We start from the raw sequence: 19,078 nt of genomic DNA on the forward strand, positions 1-19,078 counted from the left end.
GGAAGGGCAAAATTCGTAAAGGAGGAGCAGAAGAAGAAGAAGAAGAGGAGAGTCTGCAAGCATCAGACTGAAGCACAGGGAAGAAAAATTACAGCCTGGCCTCTGCCCGTTAATTATCCCACTTCACAACATAGTCATTAAACCACATCGGGTTCCTAATGGGCTGGATTTAATCTAAGTGGGTTAAATATATAAATAAGGCGTCAAAAATAAGCTCGGTGAACCGACCGATTTGTAAACATACTCTGGCTAGAGTACAAACTGAACAATACACACAGAGAGCGTCGTGCTTCGGCATCTTTTATAACTCAGTTTGTGTCCGAAAGCTGCAGCCCGAGAACCAGGTGTGATTTCTGAGGAGGAAGAAAATGAGGACGAAGAGGAACAAACCTGATCTCCTTCGATCTGCTTTGAGGGAAAAAGTAATTAGGAGAGAAGCAAGAGGTAGATACATGTTCCAGTGAGATAGCAAATGAAATGGACTGTGGAGATCCCTGGTGTTAAAGGCCAGAAGAACGAATCGGATTATATTTCATACTTTTTTTTTTTTTCCAGAGCACTGTTAGATAATCAAAAAGGTAGATAAGCACAACATAAATAATATTATATCGAATGCGCTTTATCGTTTCTATACTAACCAAGGATGGCTCTTGTTTTTTTTCTGACAGAACTAAAACAGGAAGTATAAACTTGAACCTTTTCACAAAAAAAAAAAAAAACACAATTTTAATTTGAATTATTTTTGTCTTTCTTCTCTAACTTAATAGCTGCTATAACGTAAATGTAAACATACTTACAGGTATAAATGGTTTGAAACTTTGACATGAAGGTGTAATTTTTAAGTGAGATGTCATAAGCGGTGTAACACGAGGCCCTCCTCACATGGTGCGTAGCATTGGACCTGAATGGATGAGATTGTTCTCTCTCTCTCTCTCTCTCTCTCTCTCTCTCTCTCTCTCTCTCTCTCTCTCTCTCTCGTATGCCCAGTCATTGACGTTTTTATCTTCCCGCTGCGTCTGCATTGCCGGATTTCAGGAAAGGATGAATGAAAGTCATGGCAGTGGCGTCTGCTGATTGTCTGCTGATTGCTCTCTGTTCAGCCGTCCAAATCGTTTTAATCGTCCAGCAGACAGTAGTTAGTTAATCCGACTGGACTTCCTGAAGATGTTTCAGTTAATAAAGAAAGAAATTTACTATATATTATGTCACAGCACCTCACCATACTGCTACAGCGATTATGTCATCTCAGTTACACAATTCTGTATTTTGATCATTTTATCACGTTTTGCGACGTTATCATCATGCCATACTTTTTGAAATACTGTTTTTGTTTGGTCTGTTAAGGAAATAAATAAAATATACATTTTAGATGCAATTTAATTTGTAAGCGATCAGTATCATTAAAGGATGTGCGGCCTCTGGCCATCAGTATGAGTAATAAAGTGAAGAAGGTGTGGCCTCTGTATCTGTCAGTCTCAGTGAAGGAGGTGTGGCCTCTGTATCTGTCAGTCTCAGTGAAGGAGGTGTGGCCTCTGTATCTGTCAGTCTCAGTGAAGGAGGTGTGGCCTCTGCATCTGTCACTCTCAGTGAAGGAGGTGTGGCTTCTCTATCTGTCACTCTCAGTGAAGGAGGTGTGGCCTTTGTCTTTCTGTCAGTCTTGATGAAGAAGGTGTTGTCTCTGTATCTGTCAGTCTGGGTGAAAGAGGTGTGGCCTTTTTGTTTGTCAGTCTTGGTAAAGGAGATGTGGCCTTATTATCTGTCAGTCTCGGTAAAGGAGGTGTGGCCTCTGTATCTGTCAGTTTCACTGAAGGAGATGTGGCCTCTGTATCTGTCAATCTCAGTGAAAGAGGTGTGGCCTCTTTATCTGTCAATCTCAGTGAAGGAGGTGTGGCCTCTGTATCTGTCAGTCTTGATGAAGAAGGTCTGGTCTCTGTATATGTCAGTCTCAGTAAAGGAGGTGTGGCCTCTGTATCTGTCAGTCTCGGTGAAGGAGGTGTGGTCTCTGTATCTATAAGTCTCATTGAAGGAGGTGTGGTCTCTGTATCTATAAGTCTCATTGAAGGAGGTGTGGCCTCTGTATCTCTAAGTCTCATAGAAGGGGGTGTGGCCTAATTTTTGTCTAATATTTAATTTTTTCAATTGAGCTCTTTGCTCAGTAGTGAATGACACTTGAACAATAAATTCATGTCATGTATTATAGTGTAGAAGATCTACAGTGACCCACTGCACATTCTTAGACATTACGATAATCTGTGGACATAAAGGGCACTTTAGGAAGAAAAGACCAATACATAACCTTTGTGAGTGCACAGGTTCAGCACCGGCACCTCCAACAAAAGCTTCAGAAAAAAGCAGAAGCACTTTAACAAAGCATTTGCCTCTATCAGAGAATCAGATGCTCATGTTAGCTGAGTTTTTACATCTGACTCAGTTTGTCCTTGACAAAAAAACTCAACATATTCACACACATTCAAATACATTTCATTCAGTTGGATTTGCAGTGTATCTTATACAATTTACTCTTCTCACATATACGTCCAGATGGTGTGCTGGTGGACTGACCTCCTGAAATCAGGTTAAGTCCATGTAGTTTCCGTGATATCAGTTCCTGTTTGGTGTCTGGGCCTTTATCTGTGTTACGCTTCATTTCTCATGGTGGTGTGTGAGAGCAGGAAGCCAGGCAGATGAATAATAATCCTGAAACTAATTTAGAGTTTATTCATTTTCTTCAAAAGGAAGTGCATAAGTAGTTTTAAAAAATGTTAAAAAGACACCAGCTCTGTAACTGGAGCTTCCTCACATTTAATAAAAATCACAGGTTCACTGACAGGAAGCTACTAGAAATGAAGTTGACTTGGAGATCGTGTACAGTCAAAAGCACTCTGATCTCATTCTTTAATGAATAAAGAAAACATCATTGTGGGTAAAATGGTCTGATTCATGGTACCACCATGTCACTGATTACTTGTCTACAACAAGCTCAATGATGTGTCTTTTATTTCTTAATGAAGGACTTGAGTTCTCTCTGTACCTTCGACCTACTTTCTCCCCCGTTCTCTCCAGCTTCCTTTCTTCCTCCTGGAGAGCGATTGCTTCATCACTACAAGCCTTTAGTAACCATGGTACCCTTCTCCTCATTGAGATCTGGAATGTGTGTGTGTATCTCTCTCTCTCTCTCTCTCTCTCTCTCTCTCTCTCTCTCTCTCAGTCTTTCTCTCTCTTTTTCTTTGCTATAAATTCAGATTTCGCCTGCTTCTAGTTTTCACCATTGTCTCTTTATACTCCATCAAGTGAAATTTTCTCCCTTAATCCACTGCCTCCGTCATCACCGAGCCACTGCCGTGCAGTTAGCATCACTCCCAGACATCATAGAGTCGATCTACAAGCGTAAATAAGAAATTCCTCTGAGGAGACTCTGCGGAGCTAACGACTTTCAACCCGCCTCATGATTCATTCTCCACATTTCACTTCCAATTTGGTTTGAAGCCTCGGCGCTGCTCGGGATTCGTAATTCCACAGAATCGGTAGATGAAGCAGGATGAATGAACCACAGTTGCTAACTTTTATGAGCCTGTTCTTTTTTATTAGCATTTGTGTACTCAGGAACCACAAATGCTCAAAGATATAATAAAGAATGAACGTGTTTGTGGAATTGAACGACCACCTGTTCTTCTCCTGCCGTTATCTTTACTTCATGTATTTAAACTAAAAGCATTTATCATGTTAGATCAGAATCATTTCATCTAGGATAACAGTAATAGTAAATGGATGGTATTTTCCAAAAGCAAATGTTTTGTGGATTGTTTTAAAGCAATAAAAAATATAATCTGTCCAAAACTATGTATTTTTTCAGGGGAAGAAACAATGCTAGCCTACTGTACTGATCCATAGCTTAGATATTAGAAATGCATTATTATGCTATTAAGCTAGTCTGTGTTAAACAAAAATTGTCTTAGCTTAAAATACTTGATTAGCTTAAAATGTGTTTCACGAAAGCTAATAATTTAAATAAGGAGTAAATTTAATCAGAGGTTGATTAGCACAGATGAGTTGATATTATTGGTAATTGTTAGATTGGCCTAGTGATTAGCTGTGTTAAGGTTAGCATTGTTTAGTGAGCTACTCCACAAATCATTTTCTTCCTAAAGTTTCCATTGTTTCAGACTTAGCAGGGGTCAGAGGTCAGCATAATGCAAATAAGACCCCATAATTCGCAATTCATTATCAGCTGCATTATTTATTTGTGTCCCTTTAAAAAAAAGACAACTGATTTTGTTTCCTTTTAAAAGCTCATGTCTACATTCTCTTGCTGGTTTCAGGGATGACTGCTGCTGCCTCACTGGTGTCCTTGGCTTGGGCTCTGGCATCCTACCAGAAGGCTTTACGAGATTCACGTGATGACAAGAAGCCTGTCAGTTACCTGGCCGTCATTATTCAGTTCTGCTGGCACTTCTTCACCATTGCGGCACGTGTTGTGACCTTTGCCCTGTTCGCCTCCGTGTTCCAGCTCTACTTCGGAATCTTCATTGTGCTGCATTGGTGCATTATGACCTTCTGGATCGTTCATTGTGAGACCGAATTCTGCGTCACTAAGTGGGAGGAGATCGTCTTTGACATGGTAGTGGGTATCATCTACATCTTCAGCTGGTTTAATGTAAAGGAGGGTCACACGCGCTGCCGCCTTTTCATCTACTACCTGGTGATCTTGTTGGAAAATGCGGCGCTCAGCGCGCTCTGGTACCTGTACCGCTCGCCGGTGGGCACAGACGCCTTCGCCGTTCCTGCTCTGTGTGTCATCTTTTCCAGCTTCCTCACAGGAATCGTTTTCATGCTCATGTACTACGCTTTCTTCCATCCTAACGGGCCGCGATTTGGACGCTCAGCCAGTCTGAGCCAGCTGGATGATTCCAACGTGAACACCAGCTTTGCCATGCCAACTGAAGGTGCTACCAATTCCCTTCGCTCCAACAGGGGTGGCACACTGGCTAGGGACGCTGATCGTGACGCTAAATACACTGAAAGAGACGGATGCGCCCCTGTTTTTCAAGTACGTCCCACAGCTCCATCCACGCCATCCTCTCGCACGCCTCGCGTGGAGGAAACCGTGATCAGAATAGACGTCTGCAGGAACCGATACCCTGCCTGGGAAAGGCACGTGCTGGACCGTGGCATACGCAGAGCCATCTTGGCTATCGCTAACTCTCCCACGCCACCTCGACTACAGTACAAGGATGACATGCTCGTCCAGGAGCGGCTGGAGTACGAGACCACATTGTAGCTCTACCACTTTTCCACAACTCGGTGCGTGGAACCTTATAGTTTATCATCCATTAACAGCAGGACTGTGGCAATAACATGACTAGCCGAGCGGGACTATAGCCCTATAGCATTTAGCCATGATGTTGATTGTCATGGATTGCAAAAAAAAAAAAAAAATGAAAAAAAAAACAACAACAAAAACAAATAATAATATATAAAAACAAAGTAATAGGCACAACATGCTCACTCACGTAAGGTTTTTTATATTGTTTTTTCCCCCTCAGTGTTGAGCAAATATCTAGTCAGGCCATTCATAAGATTATTCAGTGGAGTTAACTCCTCCACACTACTCCTTTTTAGTCGTCTAAATATATTTAGTGTCGTTCAGGCCTTTAAATAATAAATCTGCCATAACGCATTGGGAATGCAGTGGGATTTAAACCATCATTACACAGTGACACTATAAGTCATGTTGGACAACAGGACAAACCGGCGACCAAGTCTCGTGCTGATAAAAAACTTGTGGAGACAAAAAGAAACTCTCCCCGTTGAGGGGTGCTAAACCCTCGAGTTGTCTGACATCAGCAAAACTCTCGCAGTGCCAAAAAAATCCTGGTCCATAATGGACTCCATAGTGGACATGGTGGACCTGGAGTCTCTGCCAGTAACTGTACATTAAAAAACAGGGCAGCATTTCAGTCATCTACTTGAATATTGTATTAAAAAAAAAAAATAAAAAAAAAGGTGAATGAAAAAAGCCACGTGGGACTGACCCAGGCTCTAAGACACAACTTCTCTCCTGGAGAAGGAACCAGGCCAAGAAATCACTTCCTGGCAGCTCGGCTCACGCTGGCTGATACGGATCCCTCAAGAAAATGCTCACAAACACACACACACACACACACGTATGTACTGAGAAACACACACAACATGGAGCCACAATCCACAGCAGACAAGCACTCAACTGGAGCCAGGATGGATTCCACCGTCCTCCGAAAGATTAAAGATACAGTGTTCTGCTTGAGTCTGTGTGAACTCGCACGAGTGTTAATGATTATGATTGTGTCCATGTGTGTGTGAGTATGTGTACAGTAGGTGTGTATTCGCTCGGCAGTAACCAGACACGATGTCCGCTCCGCCGGTTCACGTGTCGAGTCTACAGAAATACAACACTGTATCTTTAAATCTGCCAAAAATCTCATCTGTATATGAAAGGAAAAAAATCTGGTCTCTCTTTCAGTTTAAAGTGCTTCTTAGTATCTTTTTATAGGAGGTCTGAAGAAGGGGAACGACGTACGGAGACGATGGGAGATGAAGTAGGATGCAGTAGGACAAGCACAAGACTTGAGCACAGCAAAAGTGGTTCCTGTACTGGGAGGAAAAATGTCTGAAGTTCTCGACGCAATCCTGATGGCCTGCGTTGTTAGACTCGGACAAGGGTGTCTGTTGTCTTTCTTTTGAAGTGTGACATTAATCTTTTTCTTTGATTTTATATCAGGATTTTGATGGATTTGTGTATGCGCACTACGCATGTGCCAATATTCCCAATATTTGGTTAACACACGATTAATCACACATTTTAGACATAACTTTTACACTACCCTGTGTTCAGTTCAGATCAAAGCTGTTTGCATGGGTATCTTTTTTTTTCTTTCTTTCGTTCTTTCTTTTTTTTTTCATTCATTCATCCTCAGTAAGCAGTTTATCCTGGTCAGGGTTTTGGTGGATCTGAAGGTTATCCTGGAAAGCTCAGTGTGAGGCGGGTTGTGACACCGGTCTATCACAAGATTCTACAAAAGATACTCATTCACACATAGAGGAAATATAGATTAGTCAGTTCACATACTGGCAGTTTTGGGAGGATGAAGGATCCAAAGAAACACCACATGGACACTGGGAAGTATAGAAACATGTCAAACTCCACGCAACATTGAAGGTTTTTATTCCTCTGAGGTGATGAGAAATGATCCCATGCTCCAGTGGCCAATTATGTTCTGCACCAAATTTTGATACAGTTTGAAGAAAGGTTAAATGACACGATGGATAAAAGTGCTGAGTCATCTGAAAGCCTGGCCATGAAGTTTTAATTTGTTCTTTTACAAAAGCAGATGCACAATACACCAATAAACATTTCCAGCCTACACTTTTAGAGTAATTAAAGATTTCATCAGGTTTTTTTGAAAGAATTAAAGTCCAGACATTAAGGAGCACAACTTCACGCACAGAAGATATAAAATGACGAAGGTTTTTATTTTCTCACTATAAATTAATAACTAAATAAAAATAATCCCATAGAAGAAGCAGCACGTTCAGGGGTGAGATTAGACACTAAATACTTTATTTCCCTACAGAGATTTATGTTTTCCCTGATACTAAATCACATGATCTAGCTAATGTATAGGCTAACAAGTAGCTCAAATCAGGTATGTTTGAAGCAGAAAACTCTGGAAAAATACTGGACTCCATTTTACCAAAAAAACTCAAGACTCTCTTTGTCTACTAATTGTTGGCTAGCTTGATCTGAAACTGAAACTGCTTCAGCATTGATGCTTTCTCATCATCAGAGCCAAAAAGTTCTCATTCAGATCTATTTTTAAGTGCACCAACCTTCCCAAGTCAAACTATTAAAGCTCGATCGTGTCTCATAACGTAATCTGGAAGCTTAATATCGGTAACATGCATAGTGTGCACACTGAAGTCGATTTACTTGTTTACTGGTTGTTTTGAACCGCACAATGTTTCACTGTATGCCATTAATTATGTGAAGCTGACTCCGACAGCACATTTAATCCGATCTACAATCAAAGTTACTTTAAATTAGAAATCCAGTCACATGTTTAAATGCGATGAAATGAGCTTTCAATCCAAATCCGTTTAAATGCACTAATATAAATAAAAAAATTGGATTAAAAAATGAGATTAAAAATGTTTCATCAATCAATGGCATGAAAATTGTAAAAATATTTAAAGATACATGCAGAAGCCCATGTCCTTTAGTCAGACTTTTTTTGCTTTGTTATTTATTTATTTATTTATTTATTTATTTATTTATTGCAGTCAGCATTTTCTGTGGGGTTTTTTGTTACCTTATTTTTTACCCTGACAGAACATTGAGAAAAACTTTGAGTAAGACCTTCAAAAATCTCCCTTAGTGGGACACCAGAAGATTTAAGAGCATTAGAACGTGGAAATTTTTACCTACTCAAGCAGAAATATGCCAAAACCTTTCCCAAGAAATCCTAAATCTGATTTTGGATGTAACTTTATGCGCTGAAATATGTGTGTGTGTGTGTTTCAAAAGCAGCCTAATCATGAAACGTTTCCCACGTTTGATTGTTCAGCCAGTGTGTCAACATTAGATACGATCTGTTTTCTCAGCATTGTTCGTTGTTAATGTTCATGTTGACGTCGAGGTTGTGCAACAGCTCGACCGAGAGAAGCTCGCTGACCTGTTCCTCTCACCACTGGTGTTCACTGTTTGCTTTTGAATGTCATCCATCATGTCTTTGTAAACAAATCTCTGCTCTTCCATTAATACCCTTCATTAATACAATGTAGTCAAAATTCTGGATACTCGCTTTCAATCATTCCTAATCATGGAACTTGGGCTAGAGTCCTGGACATTCGAAATTATACCGTATGTCCTTCCATTTTCACGCCATTCAGTTTAGTTTTATTTCTGCATCTGTGGCCTTTGGTTGTTATATATGAAACGTGAGAATGTAGAAATATTGGCTTTTCATTCTGGACTGGTTTCATGTTAGATTGGATTTCACACATTGATCTTTGAGCCTCTGGTGAATTTTATACTCAGAACACGGGTGATTTATTCAAAGCCTCAAAGCTTCTTCATAACTTCTTCATAACAAGAACAGAGTGAGTTGTTGTAAAGATAGCTGTATCAGGTAGCGCTTGATAGTGGGAGCTCTGATATTGATATTGTATCACAGATTGGATCACAGTCTTAACATTAAACTACATGAGCCAAAAGATAAGTTCCAGAATAATGGTGTCTGGTTGCATATGGCCAATCAAGTAAGACTACTACAGGAACTAATGGCACAGGGAGTCCCTCATCCACAGAAAAGCACCAACTAAAATGTTCACTGCTTCCTTTAGTGGAAAAGTTCCTGAAAAGGTTGTAGCAGTGATTAGATTCAATACTTTAAGAAGTTAATGGTGCACTGTGGAGATATCTTCATCAAACGATCCACATCAACCCAAAAACGAAAAAGGAGGAGGAAAGTGAAAGACAGGAATGGTGCTGACAAAGGAGGTATAAATAAACAGGTTAGCAAGACATGACGAGACACGTTGGTCATAACAGGTGGCAGGATCGGTGGTTAGGATGAAGCTAGAACAAAACCTAGAAAGTAGACCATTGTCTGTTTTGACTGAAGCGAGAACATCAAGCTTATCTGAGCACATTTGTCTGCATGCACAAATAACTTCCCTTGGAACTTCTCAGACATTTTCTGAAGATTGCCTCAGTTACTGATGAACCACTGGTCAGTTGAGGGATTAGCTGGTTTAGTGCTTGTTAGTCATCCCACAGTGGTCCGGGCAGGAAACAGGAAGTACGCTCTTTAAAAAGTGACACCTTAAAGGTGTCACATGAAGCCCTTTTTCAGTACCCTGTTATAGGGTTCCACCTAGAATCTTCTAGGGATTCTCTCAAAGAACATTGAAACAGGTTACTAAATGGAACCTTAGTGATAAAGGTTCTGGAAAAGTACTATTTCAGGACTGTATTAGTATTAACCTTGGATCTTAATTTAATAAGCTAACCAATTAAAGTGTAATTAAACACTTAAAGTGTTTCTGAAAGGTTTCTTTAAGTGATGGTTCTCATCTTTCTTCGGAAAGCCTTGAAGAACCCTTTTTTTGGGTGTAGGTATTAAATGTGTAAGTAAGTGGTACCAAATTATTGGTAATTATTTCTTTTTAATACCTACAACCTGTTAGACCTTTAAAATGTTTTTGTACTTGGTAGACCCATGGTAGACCCTTGGTAAATAAAAGGGTCTTCTAAGTCAAAAAGGGTTTATCGGATAATTAATGGTTTTTGATATCCTTTTCACGACCCGTTCTTGTAGGGAGGTGCTAGAGTAATATATATATATATATATATATATATATATATATATATATATATATATATATATATATATATATATATATAAGGTTCTAAGTAGTTAACTAGCAGGATGTGTGAAGTCATTGCACCCTTCCTAAAGTATTGTTGTGTTCAGGTTTATTTTATAAAATAAGCATAAACTACCATTTTTATCTCTCTGGAAAGACTATAAATGGTAATAACCTACCTCAAGATGGTGTAATAAACAGAGCGCCTTCATCTTTTGGTCTTCTTCTTCATGGTTCTCCGGTAGACCCTGGAAGGCTGAATCATTGAGGGTGGATCTCAAACCTGGACTGGATTCTGCTGCCAGATGAAATGGTGATGTGGCCAGGTGGGGGTTCTGCTGTTTATACCCAACTCATTAGAAACTCCGAGCTCAAAACCGGGACTTCAGATACTTTAAACGCAAAGTAGTACTGTCAGGGAGATCTCTTGTTTGTTCGTTTGTTTATTCGTTCATTCATTCATTCATTGCTGCTTCTATCACTTTTATTTGCCTTAAATGAACATTTAGTGGCATGTTTTATAAATTTTCCCTTCATATTTCCCATGCCGGTGGTGGGGTGAAGTCTTTTTTTTATTCATTTTAGTCGAGTTACTGTGCTTCTACAGCAGGGGGATTTTACACATGACAACAATTGAGCTGATTTTGCAGCCTAACAATCAAAAGACATGATGATAATAAGGATGATGATGATGATGATGATGATGATGATGACTGTTATAGTTTGGAAGTGTTGAAAAAGTGGTTCTGAAAGTGTGATTTTTTTTTTTCACTCTTTAATATGACTCAAAGATTCAAAGATTCGATTCAAAGATTCGTTCTATTTTCTAACACATCCACAGCCGTCCCTCACCGTTAGATCGTTAGAATTAGATGATTAGATGAAATAAAATACCATAAGGGGGAAAAATATATAAAGTTTTGGTCTAATTAGTGGTTATCACCAGAGCACTTGGAATTAGTACAAGCACAGTAGTTTGATGAACTTTGGCTAGACATGTTGGAGTTCATACAGTGTACAGATGTTCTCGGAAGCTCGCCGGCAGCCGCAAACCGCAGGCGGCTGTTCAACTGTAAATAAATGTATGCAAATGTACATGTTTAAACGAACATTCCTTTTTTGAGTCCTGACCGTAAAAGGGTGTATGTTGACTAGAAAGCGACGATGAAACGCCAAGAAAATGGCTGTTCCATATGACGTAATACAGATTCAAATTTAAACTAGTGTGGTGTACTTGACGTATTAAATGGGAAAAAAAATTTGCAAAAAAGATAAAAACCTGTTCATTATTGGTCTAAGTTGCATTGTGTGATGAAAGTGCTTAAAATGCATCGACTCTGTTACCTGATTTTATTGTATATTGAAGAGTAAGACAATAAGAGCATTACATTTTTGTATATATTGGATTTTTGTAAATTTTTATTTGATTCTAATGCAACACAAAGTACCAAATTCATTTAATAAAGTACACTGTGGTCATTTTATCCGTCTCCCTTGCCATGTTCTTTTGGTGAAAAGCTGAAAAATTTGAGATGGTAAGACATATTAACCTTTAGCCCTGACCTGCTCAGATCTGTGCATGAATTGGATTCCATTTTATTTGTAATTCATACTCAATAGAAATCAACCAAAAAATTGTGATCGCTCTTTAAACGCCAAAACAAAAAGATCAAGACATGCATCATTACAAAGGACAAGGTTCTACAGAAACAGTTTTTTTTTTGACCAACTCACCGTCACTGCATTGCCTGAAACAGCTTTGAAGGATTTGGGGTTTTAAACTCCGCCCACTTGACAAATATTTCCCCTCAAATTAAATAAAAATAAAAAAAATTAACAAAACATTCAGAACCAGAAATCTTTGCTTCTAGATTTTCCGACTCCCTATTTAAAAATATGTTCCAGAAGAATTTTTTTTATGCTAATAATTAAATTAAGAAAAATGACAAACAAAAAACAAACATTATAATAACAGTGTCCCTTAAAAGTGTTTCTGTAGATCTTAAGTTTGTAATGTACACATATTTAATTAAATGAAGCCTCATTTGCATACATGTTCTGACAGAGATTAATTCTATTGTGTGTTTTTTAATGATCCTGGTCACCTGTAGTGTAATTCTAAGGTCTTAGTGTGACTGAGGTGGACATTAAGCTCAAGATGGGTTCCATTCCTCTAAAAACTGGAGCATGCACTAAAAAAAAAATCCAGTTAAAGCTCGTGCTACATTTTGAAAAGTCTGGAGGCGATCAGTAATCAAGTGCTTCGAATGTTTTTACTCCGTAATTGGCACATGCTGCTCTCATCAACTCAACCAAGCAAACACTCAGTACTTTAGACACATTTGCTAAATCTAAAACTCCAGGCAGGTTCCTGGTTTAAAAAAAAAACACACAATCAGATGAAGTCTGTTTCACACATTTGCACGGTGAATAGAACAATGGGTTCTTGAATGGGTTTTAAAGGTTTACTGGATAATTAAGGCTCGTAAAATGCGTCTATATGGAATCACTTACTGTATGATACAGAAACGTAGCAGTTCTAAGAAAGGTTTCATAGCGGAACCTCTTTAAGAAGCTACAAACCCTTAATTATAAAATAAAGAACTGCTGAAGAAGGTTCTGGGTTCTAAGAAGAAAGTTTGGACTTTGTAAATCTTTGTACTTACCCAGTTCATTGAAAATAAAAGTTCTTTGATGGTTCTTCATGGACTAATTTTGAGTCCTTAGCTTCCAAAGAAATGTCCTTTCTGATGTTTTTGAACCCTTAATCATCATAGATATCCTTAAAAATATATCCTTGAGGATGTTCTAGGTTATTAAGAAGAAACATATTACCACTACACGCTTAAAAAAAGCTCTTAAATGTTTATTTGTCATTTGTCCATGGTACGTTTCTGTTGATTAAAGGCTCTTTGTGTTCTTTGCATCACTGTGAAGCCCCTTTTTGGTTCTTCTTAAGACTGTACTGTATTATGTAGCAAATGTTAAAAGAAAGGGCTCTTTAATGGTTATTAAATGATAATTAAAGGGTTCTTCACTAATAAAAAAGAACATGAAGAAAGAAGAACCGCAGAACCAACCAAGATCCCTTAAGGATTTTTGTAAAGTTAACAATTAACCCAGAGCTAGAATGAACAGAACTCCTGTTTTTCTCTAAAAACGTTCTTAAAACACACCAGGATATAGGATGTATTATTTATTTTTATTTTTTTTCTGGTGTTATATACATTACATATCCATATACATGGTTATATCATAGATTTATCCTTCAACGTTGCTGGTTTTTAGTCTCATATTATCCAGACTGAGGCATTAAAGAGCACATTTCTGAATATTAATCCTGAAAACAAAACAAAACAACTTCACTGTAAGTTTTTTGAGAAAAAGAAAAAAAACATTGACAACAAGTTTTTAGCTGAAACTCCCAGATCGGCCCTGCAGGCTCTCAGTAATCAGCTGCTTTAAAAGCTCCTTAACTGGTAAAGCTGATGTAAAAATCTGCAGTCTGCTCATGAAGTACAACGTGCGATTGAACAAGCAACAAGTGAGCCAGACTTTATCGAAAAATAGGTTTTATTTTTTAGGTTTAGATTCACAGTGACTGCAACACTGATCTGTACAGGGTCATACACTGCTCTGCATTCATGCTCAAACTCCTCAATCTGTTAAAGTAACAGTAAGCTTTGTGTGTATATGTGTGTGTGTATATGTGTGTGTGTGTGTGTGTTAGCAAGGTTAAAACAATGAGCTCATCAGTGTGACGCACGACAGGCTCTTTGTTCGTTAAGAACATTACAGACAGATGGAAGCTTCCAGAATAAAAAGGCGGTCAAACATTCGTACAGACTGTGATGCTTTATAAATCATTTACATACTGTATGAATACGAGGTTGCCAGATTATCAGATCCACCTAGCATGTAGAAGATCAATCACTAATTGGTTTATGAAGGTGATTCATTTTCTACTTTAATTAATGTTCTTGTTAATAACCTAATAGATTATGGTTTCTATGGTAACTTGCAGTATGGACTTGTATCACAGATTCTGTATCAACACTGATATTATTTTGGTAAAGTTATGATTGTTAAGTACAGCTCCTATATCAGTGCTAAAAGTGACTTCTTTCTCAGATGTTCCACAAGATGAAGCGTAACTATAGTGGAAAATTGTTATCGTTTATGAACCGTGGTGTAAGAGCAATAAAACACGTCGAGCATTTATTAGAAAGTAACAAACTTCAGGGTGGTTGATTATTTTCCTGTAACTGCATGAGCTGACTGTTGTGTTTCCACATATAAAATGGTCAGCAACAAGGGGATCTAGAGGGTTGAACAATCTGTTCATATTAACAATTTGGTCCGAGTATTTTTCCTATGAAGAAAATCATCGCAAACACAATTTAAACACCTTTTAGAAGTTTGATGCAATTAAATCGGCTTTATAAAACCAATAATCACGAGGCTTGTAGTACTGGTCAAGTGATCAGATTCCAGGAATGTTGTGATTTTCCTCATTAATACAAGAGCTCAGGTTGTATCATCATCCTCATCCTCATCATCATTATTCAGTGCTGTCTTACATCCAGAAGCAAAATCTAGAACAATCTAAAAGATTTTTAACGAAATGTCCGTGAACCACCACAATTTCATTTTTGAATACATCCCATTCCTTCACCATCACAGATAATCAGTATCTTTCATTAAAAAAAGCATTTTCCATTTTCAGTCATTCAATCAGTCAAGCATTAAATCCTTTTTATATAAGAAATAAATAACTTTTAAAACCGCACCAGCTCTAAAAGCTGTTTCATGTTTTCTGACATCAAGTAACCAAAAGGCCTCGTTTGTTTTGGCAGTGGTCCTTCAAAAACGATCGAAGTGTGCAAATAAGTCACGGATAAAAAAAAAAATACACACGCAAGAAATACATGATGCACGGACTCCTAATTCACGTGCACACGAGACACAATACACACTATTATTATTATAATATATTTTTTTTGTTGACATTCGCCGACATCGACGTGTCTGTGCCACATATCAGTAACGTCACAATATCACACAAATAACCGATAAATTAATTTGATAACACTTCTAACTCTTCCGGTCCTGTGTTAATTAATGCTGGGAATAAACCTGGTTTTGGGTTTTAGCCTGAGAACAAACTGTGCTGTTCTTCTTCAAGCGTGCTGCACAATTGGTTCGAGGAGCACCTGAAAGAAGTGAGTGTTATTCGTCTTTGTGCTGCATGTGGAATCGCTCCAGGAGCGCTCGCAGGATGCTGCCGGGTACCTTTTGGTGTCGGTCGATAAGCGCTTGAACTGCTGCCTGTACCTGAAGAAAGGCTCAGATTAGAGAAATGCTTGTAATCAGATGAATATTTTATGATGTTAGTGTTGCTTACTGAGCCACTGTAAGACTTTCTTCCCACAATATGACTGATTGTATATTGAGGCACAACTGAGGGCTTCCACCATCCATCATACTAATGATCTTAGATAGTAGCTGTAGATAGTTGGATGGATAAATGGATGGATGGATGGATGGAATGTGTGGTTAGAGAGATGGATGGATTGATTTGTCAATCCTGAATGGATAGAAGAATGTGTGGTTGGTTCATTGGATGGATGGATGGATGGATGGATGGATGGATGGATGGCAGGTCAATGGGTATAGATAGAGAGAAAAGTAGATGGAGGGTTGGACAGTTGGGTTAAATGGATGGATTGTTTGATGATGGGTTGGACAGAGGCCTAGCTGTTTAATCCTTGCTAATGGTATAGTTGGTTGGATGGATAAAGGGTAGATTAAGGGATGGTCAAACATACTGACAAATGTTCTGGTTGGATGGATGGATGAGGAGATGTTTCGTTGTAGAGATGGATGGTTAGATGAATTGGCTGAGAAGTTCTGGATGGATGATGGATGGATGGATGGATGAATTATAAGTAGGATGCTGGGTGAATAAAGGGATGGTTGGTGAGATTAATGAATGGTAGAACTGTAGGTTGAGGGGATGGATAGGGGAATGAACAAATGGATGGATAGATAATAGCTTGGAGATTTGAATGGATAGGTTTCGGGTTAACTGGATATTTAATGATGGATGGATAGAGATGTATGGCAGGTTGGACACATGAAGGAGTAAATGGATGGATAGATGGTTGGGTGGGTGGTTTAATGGGTCTCTGTATAAGCCTGTGTGTAGCTATGTCTCTGATGCTGTACCTTTTCTGCCAACTCGGAGGCTGAGAGTTTGGGATCATAGGGAATGGGGTCGCCAAGGTAAGTGCGGAATTTGACGGGAAATCCTCCGTAGACAGGCACGAACGGGAAACGAAACCTCTCGTAAATCCATCTGAAAAATCCTGAAGAAGAAATGTTTGTGATTAAACAGGATACTAAACTCTTTCCATGTGGTGCATTTACAGAACAACTTTACGCAAGACTTACTCAAATTTCCCAGAGAGCGGAATCCCTCCCGGACATTCTGAGTAAACATGGGAATGACTGGCTGAGGAGAGGAGAGAGAGAAGAAGAGAACCAGAAGGACTTCAGTGGGTCAGTAAAATGAATTTAGACATTTCCACAGCGTGTTTAAAATAACGCACCGCTTTAGAATCAATGGCCACTTGTGCAAAGCCCTTGCGTTTGCCCCACAGCAGCGGGTAGGTCTCGTCGCTGAACAGAGCCTCCCGTACGCCTCCCGGAGAGATTCCCAGCAGGTGACCGCTACGCAGAGCCTTCACACACTCCTCTTGCGGCCCATGGATCACACTAAACACCTCCAACAGCAGCTTGAACCCTGAGAGTATTTAAAAAAAAAGCAAGTCACAATCATGTATATAATAAAGTACTGGGAGATCATTCTAACTGTGTTTATTAGCTGTCAGAAAAGTCCTTTACTACGACTGAGAGAAGTCAAGCCTCCTTCATTTATAACTGTCAGAGGCCATGCCTTTTTTACTAGATTTTGACAGATGTCAGACAAAGTTTCATAAAATAAGTCATAATTAATTAATGATACTTATTGTAGCATATAAAGGTTTCTCCACTGCCTGCTTGTGTGTTTACCTGGGATCTTGAAAAGGAAGTGATCAGCTACCGAGTGACACGAGCGGCCTTTCTGAATGATCACTCTCGCCAAGAAGTAGTAGTAGTCGATTGGAATAGCTCCGTGATAGTAGACGATGAGGGCAGGGCCTTCTTCTGGAATCTTCTCTAAACCACAGATTTCATAACCTGTTACAAACAAAGATGTTAATAATGTCGTCAGTGTTTCCTGATGTACAACCCCAACCCATCCCTCACCGTTACCCCTTGGTGTAGTACACGTACCGTGCCAAATGGAACCATGGCCATCCCACAGTGTGGCCAGTGTCTTCCTGGCACCATCCCACAGGTTATAAGAGTAGGCCTCTCTCAGCTGGTTCTTGCGCTTGTACACATGCAGGAAGAGGATGGACAGGTAGAGCAGGATGACAATGATGAAGGGCAGGATGAAGACGATGACCAGAGGCGTGAATACCCATAGCAGGTACTCGAAGACGCTGAGGTAGTCCTTAAGATTTCCCCAAGCCAACCAGCCCTCCCAGGCCATGAGGAGACACGTGAGGACACCCGCAGTTTCATCCCCAGACCAGCACGACTCATTCGTTTCAGACATACTGCTGCTGCTGCTGCTTCTTCAGTTCGTCCCTCTGCCCGCAGACGGCCAGCTTGGACTCAAGCTCCTCGCTCCAACACACACACCTGAGGGAGAAAGGAGAAATAAATACATTATAGTGCAGTGTTCATACACAAACTAAGCACATGTGACTGCATAGAAACAATAAGTGACCAAAATTTTTCGTCAAAAAAAGAAAATTGTCTCAAACGTGTCAAATTTATGTGGAAAAAAATTGGTCATATATGAAAATAATTGGTCTAAAAAATAATTTGAAAAAATGCGAAAATAATTGGTCTAAATAAATAAATAAATAAAAACATCATGGGGAGTATTCATTTATCTATCTATCTATTTATTTATTTATTTTAAATAACTGAATTATGTAAACATTTTCCAGGAAGAATAATTGAATTCCTCTTCAATATCTACAAGAATAAAAATATAATTATTAACAAATAAATCTACATGATACAACATACAAATAAAATAAGAACACTTATGATTCATTATTAAACGTTTATCTTTTTGACAACGAAAGATCCTAAAATCGACACTGACATGCGAATAAATGAGTATTTAATCTATCTGTTGTTTAACAAATATAAAAACAGCCACATGTTGTGTGTAACACTAACAAACTGCTGTCATTATAACACTAATAAAGCAGTCGCGACGAGCTCCATAAACACAAACTACATGAGTAAACACACACAAACACGTTAAAAGGAAATAATCACTAAATACTCACTCTTTTTTTTACAACATGGCCTCAACCTGCTTCTTCTATTCGTCTAATTAATACGCAAGAACATTAATCAAAATAAAATAACTGTTTATTTTTGTTGTTGTTACTCTATTTTCCTTCCGGGTTTACTTACCCGGGTTTCTTTACAAGTGACACGATCCAGAAACCGCCCCCGACCCACCCACCATGAAGTTCCGCTGCCTGTCCAAACTATCCCTTCAAAACAAAAGTCATCGGCTCATAACACTAAAAACTAGTTA

The 19,078-nt window shown here is 38.9% G+C and overlaps 2 protein-coding genes across 2 annotated transcripts in view; one reads left to right on the top strand and one right to left on the bottom strand.

The window, feature by feature from the left end:
• Positions 1–10,027, top strand: part of xkr4 (XK related 4) — a 41,353-nt gene extending 31,326 nt beyond the window's left edge. Inside the window, exon 3 of the mRNA XM_060873601.1 lies at positions 4,320–10,027. Within this exon, the coding sequence (XP_060729584.1) occupies positions 4,320–5,278 (959 nt within the window). The 3' untranslated portion in view covers positions 5,279–10,027. The remainder of the gene's footprint in view (positions 1–4,319) is intronic.
• A 3,560-nt stretch (positions 10,028–13,587) lies between these two features.
• On the bottom strand, positions 13,588–18,972 carry tmem68 (transmembrane protein 68). The gene is made up of 7 exons (XM_060873605.1): positions 18,822–18,972; positions 17,743–18,156; positions 17,479–17,646; positions 17,016–17,209; positions 16,858–16,918; positions 16,633–16,772; positions 13,588–15,738 (listed from the first exon to the last, which is right to left on the bottom strand). Exons 2-7 carry the CDS (start codon positions 18,068–18,070, stop codon positions 15,634–15,636), a joined length of 996 nt encoding a protein of 331 aa, XP_060729588.1. The 5' UTR covers positions 18,071–18,156; positions 18,822–18,972; the 3' UTR covers positions 13,588–15,633.
• Between the last annotated feature and the right edge of the window lie 106 nt (positions 18,973–19,078).

This window comes from Tachysurus vachellii, chromosome 1 (assembly GCF_030014155.1).
Source record: "Tachysurus vachellii isolate PV-2020 chromosome 1, HZAU_Pvac_v1, whole genome shotgun sequence".
Lineage (NCBI taxonomy): Eukaryota > Metazoa > Chordata > Actinopteri > Siluriformes > Bagridae > Tachysurus > Tachysurus vachellii.

Bases quoted from the DNA above. Each gene is read 5' to 3' on its own strand.
- tmem68 (XM_060873605.1), bottom strand. From the start codon at position 18,070: ATGTCTGAAACGAATGAGTCGTGCTGGTCTGGGGATGAAACTGCGGGT. The intron at 16,919-17,015 runs GTGCGTTATTTT...TCCTCTCCTCAG, and splicing joins TGGCCATTGATTCTAAAGCG to CCAGTCATTCCCATGTTTAC. The intron at 16,773-16,857 runs GTAAGTCTTGCG...TTTCTTCTTCAG, and splicing joins CCGCTCTCTGGGAAATTTGA to GATTTTTCAGATGGATTTAC.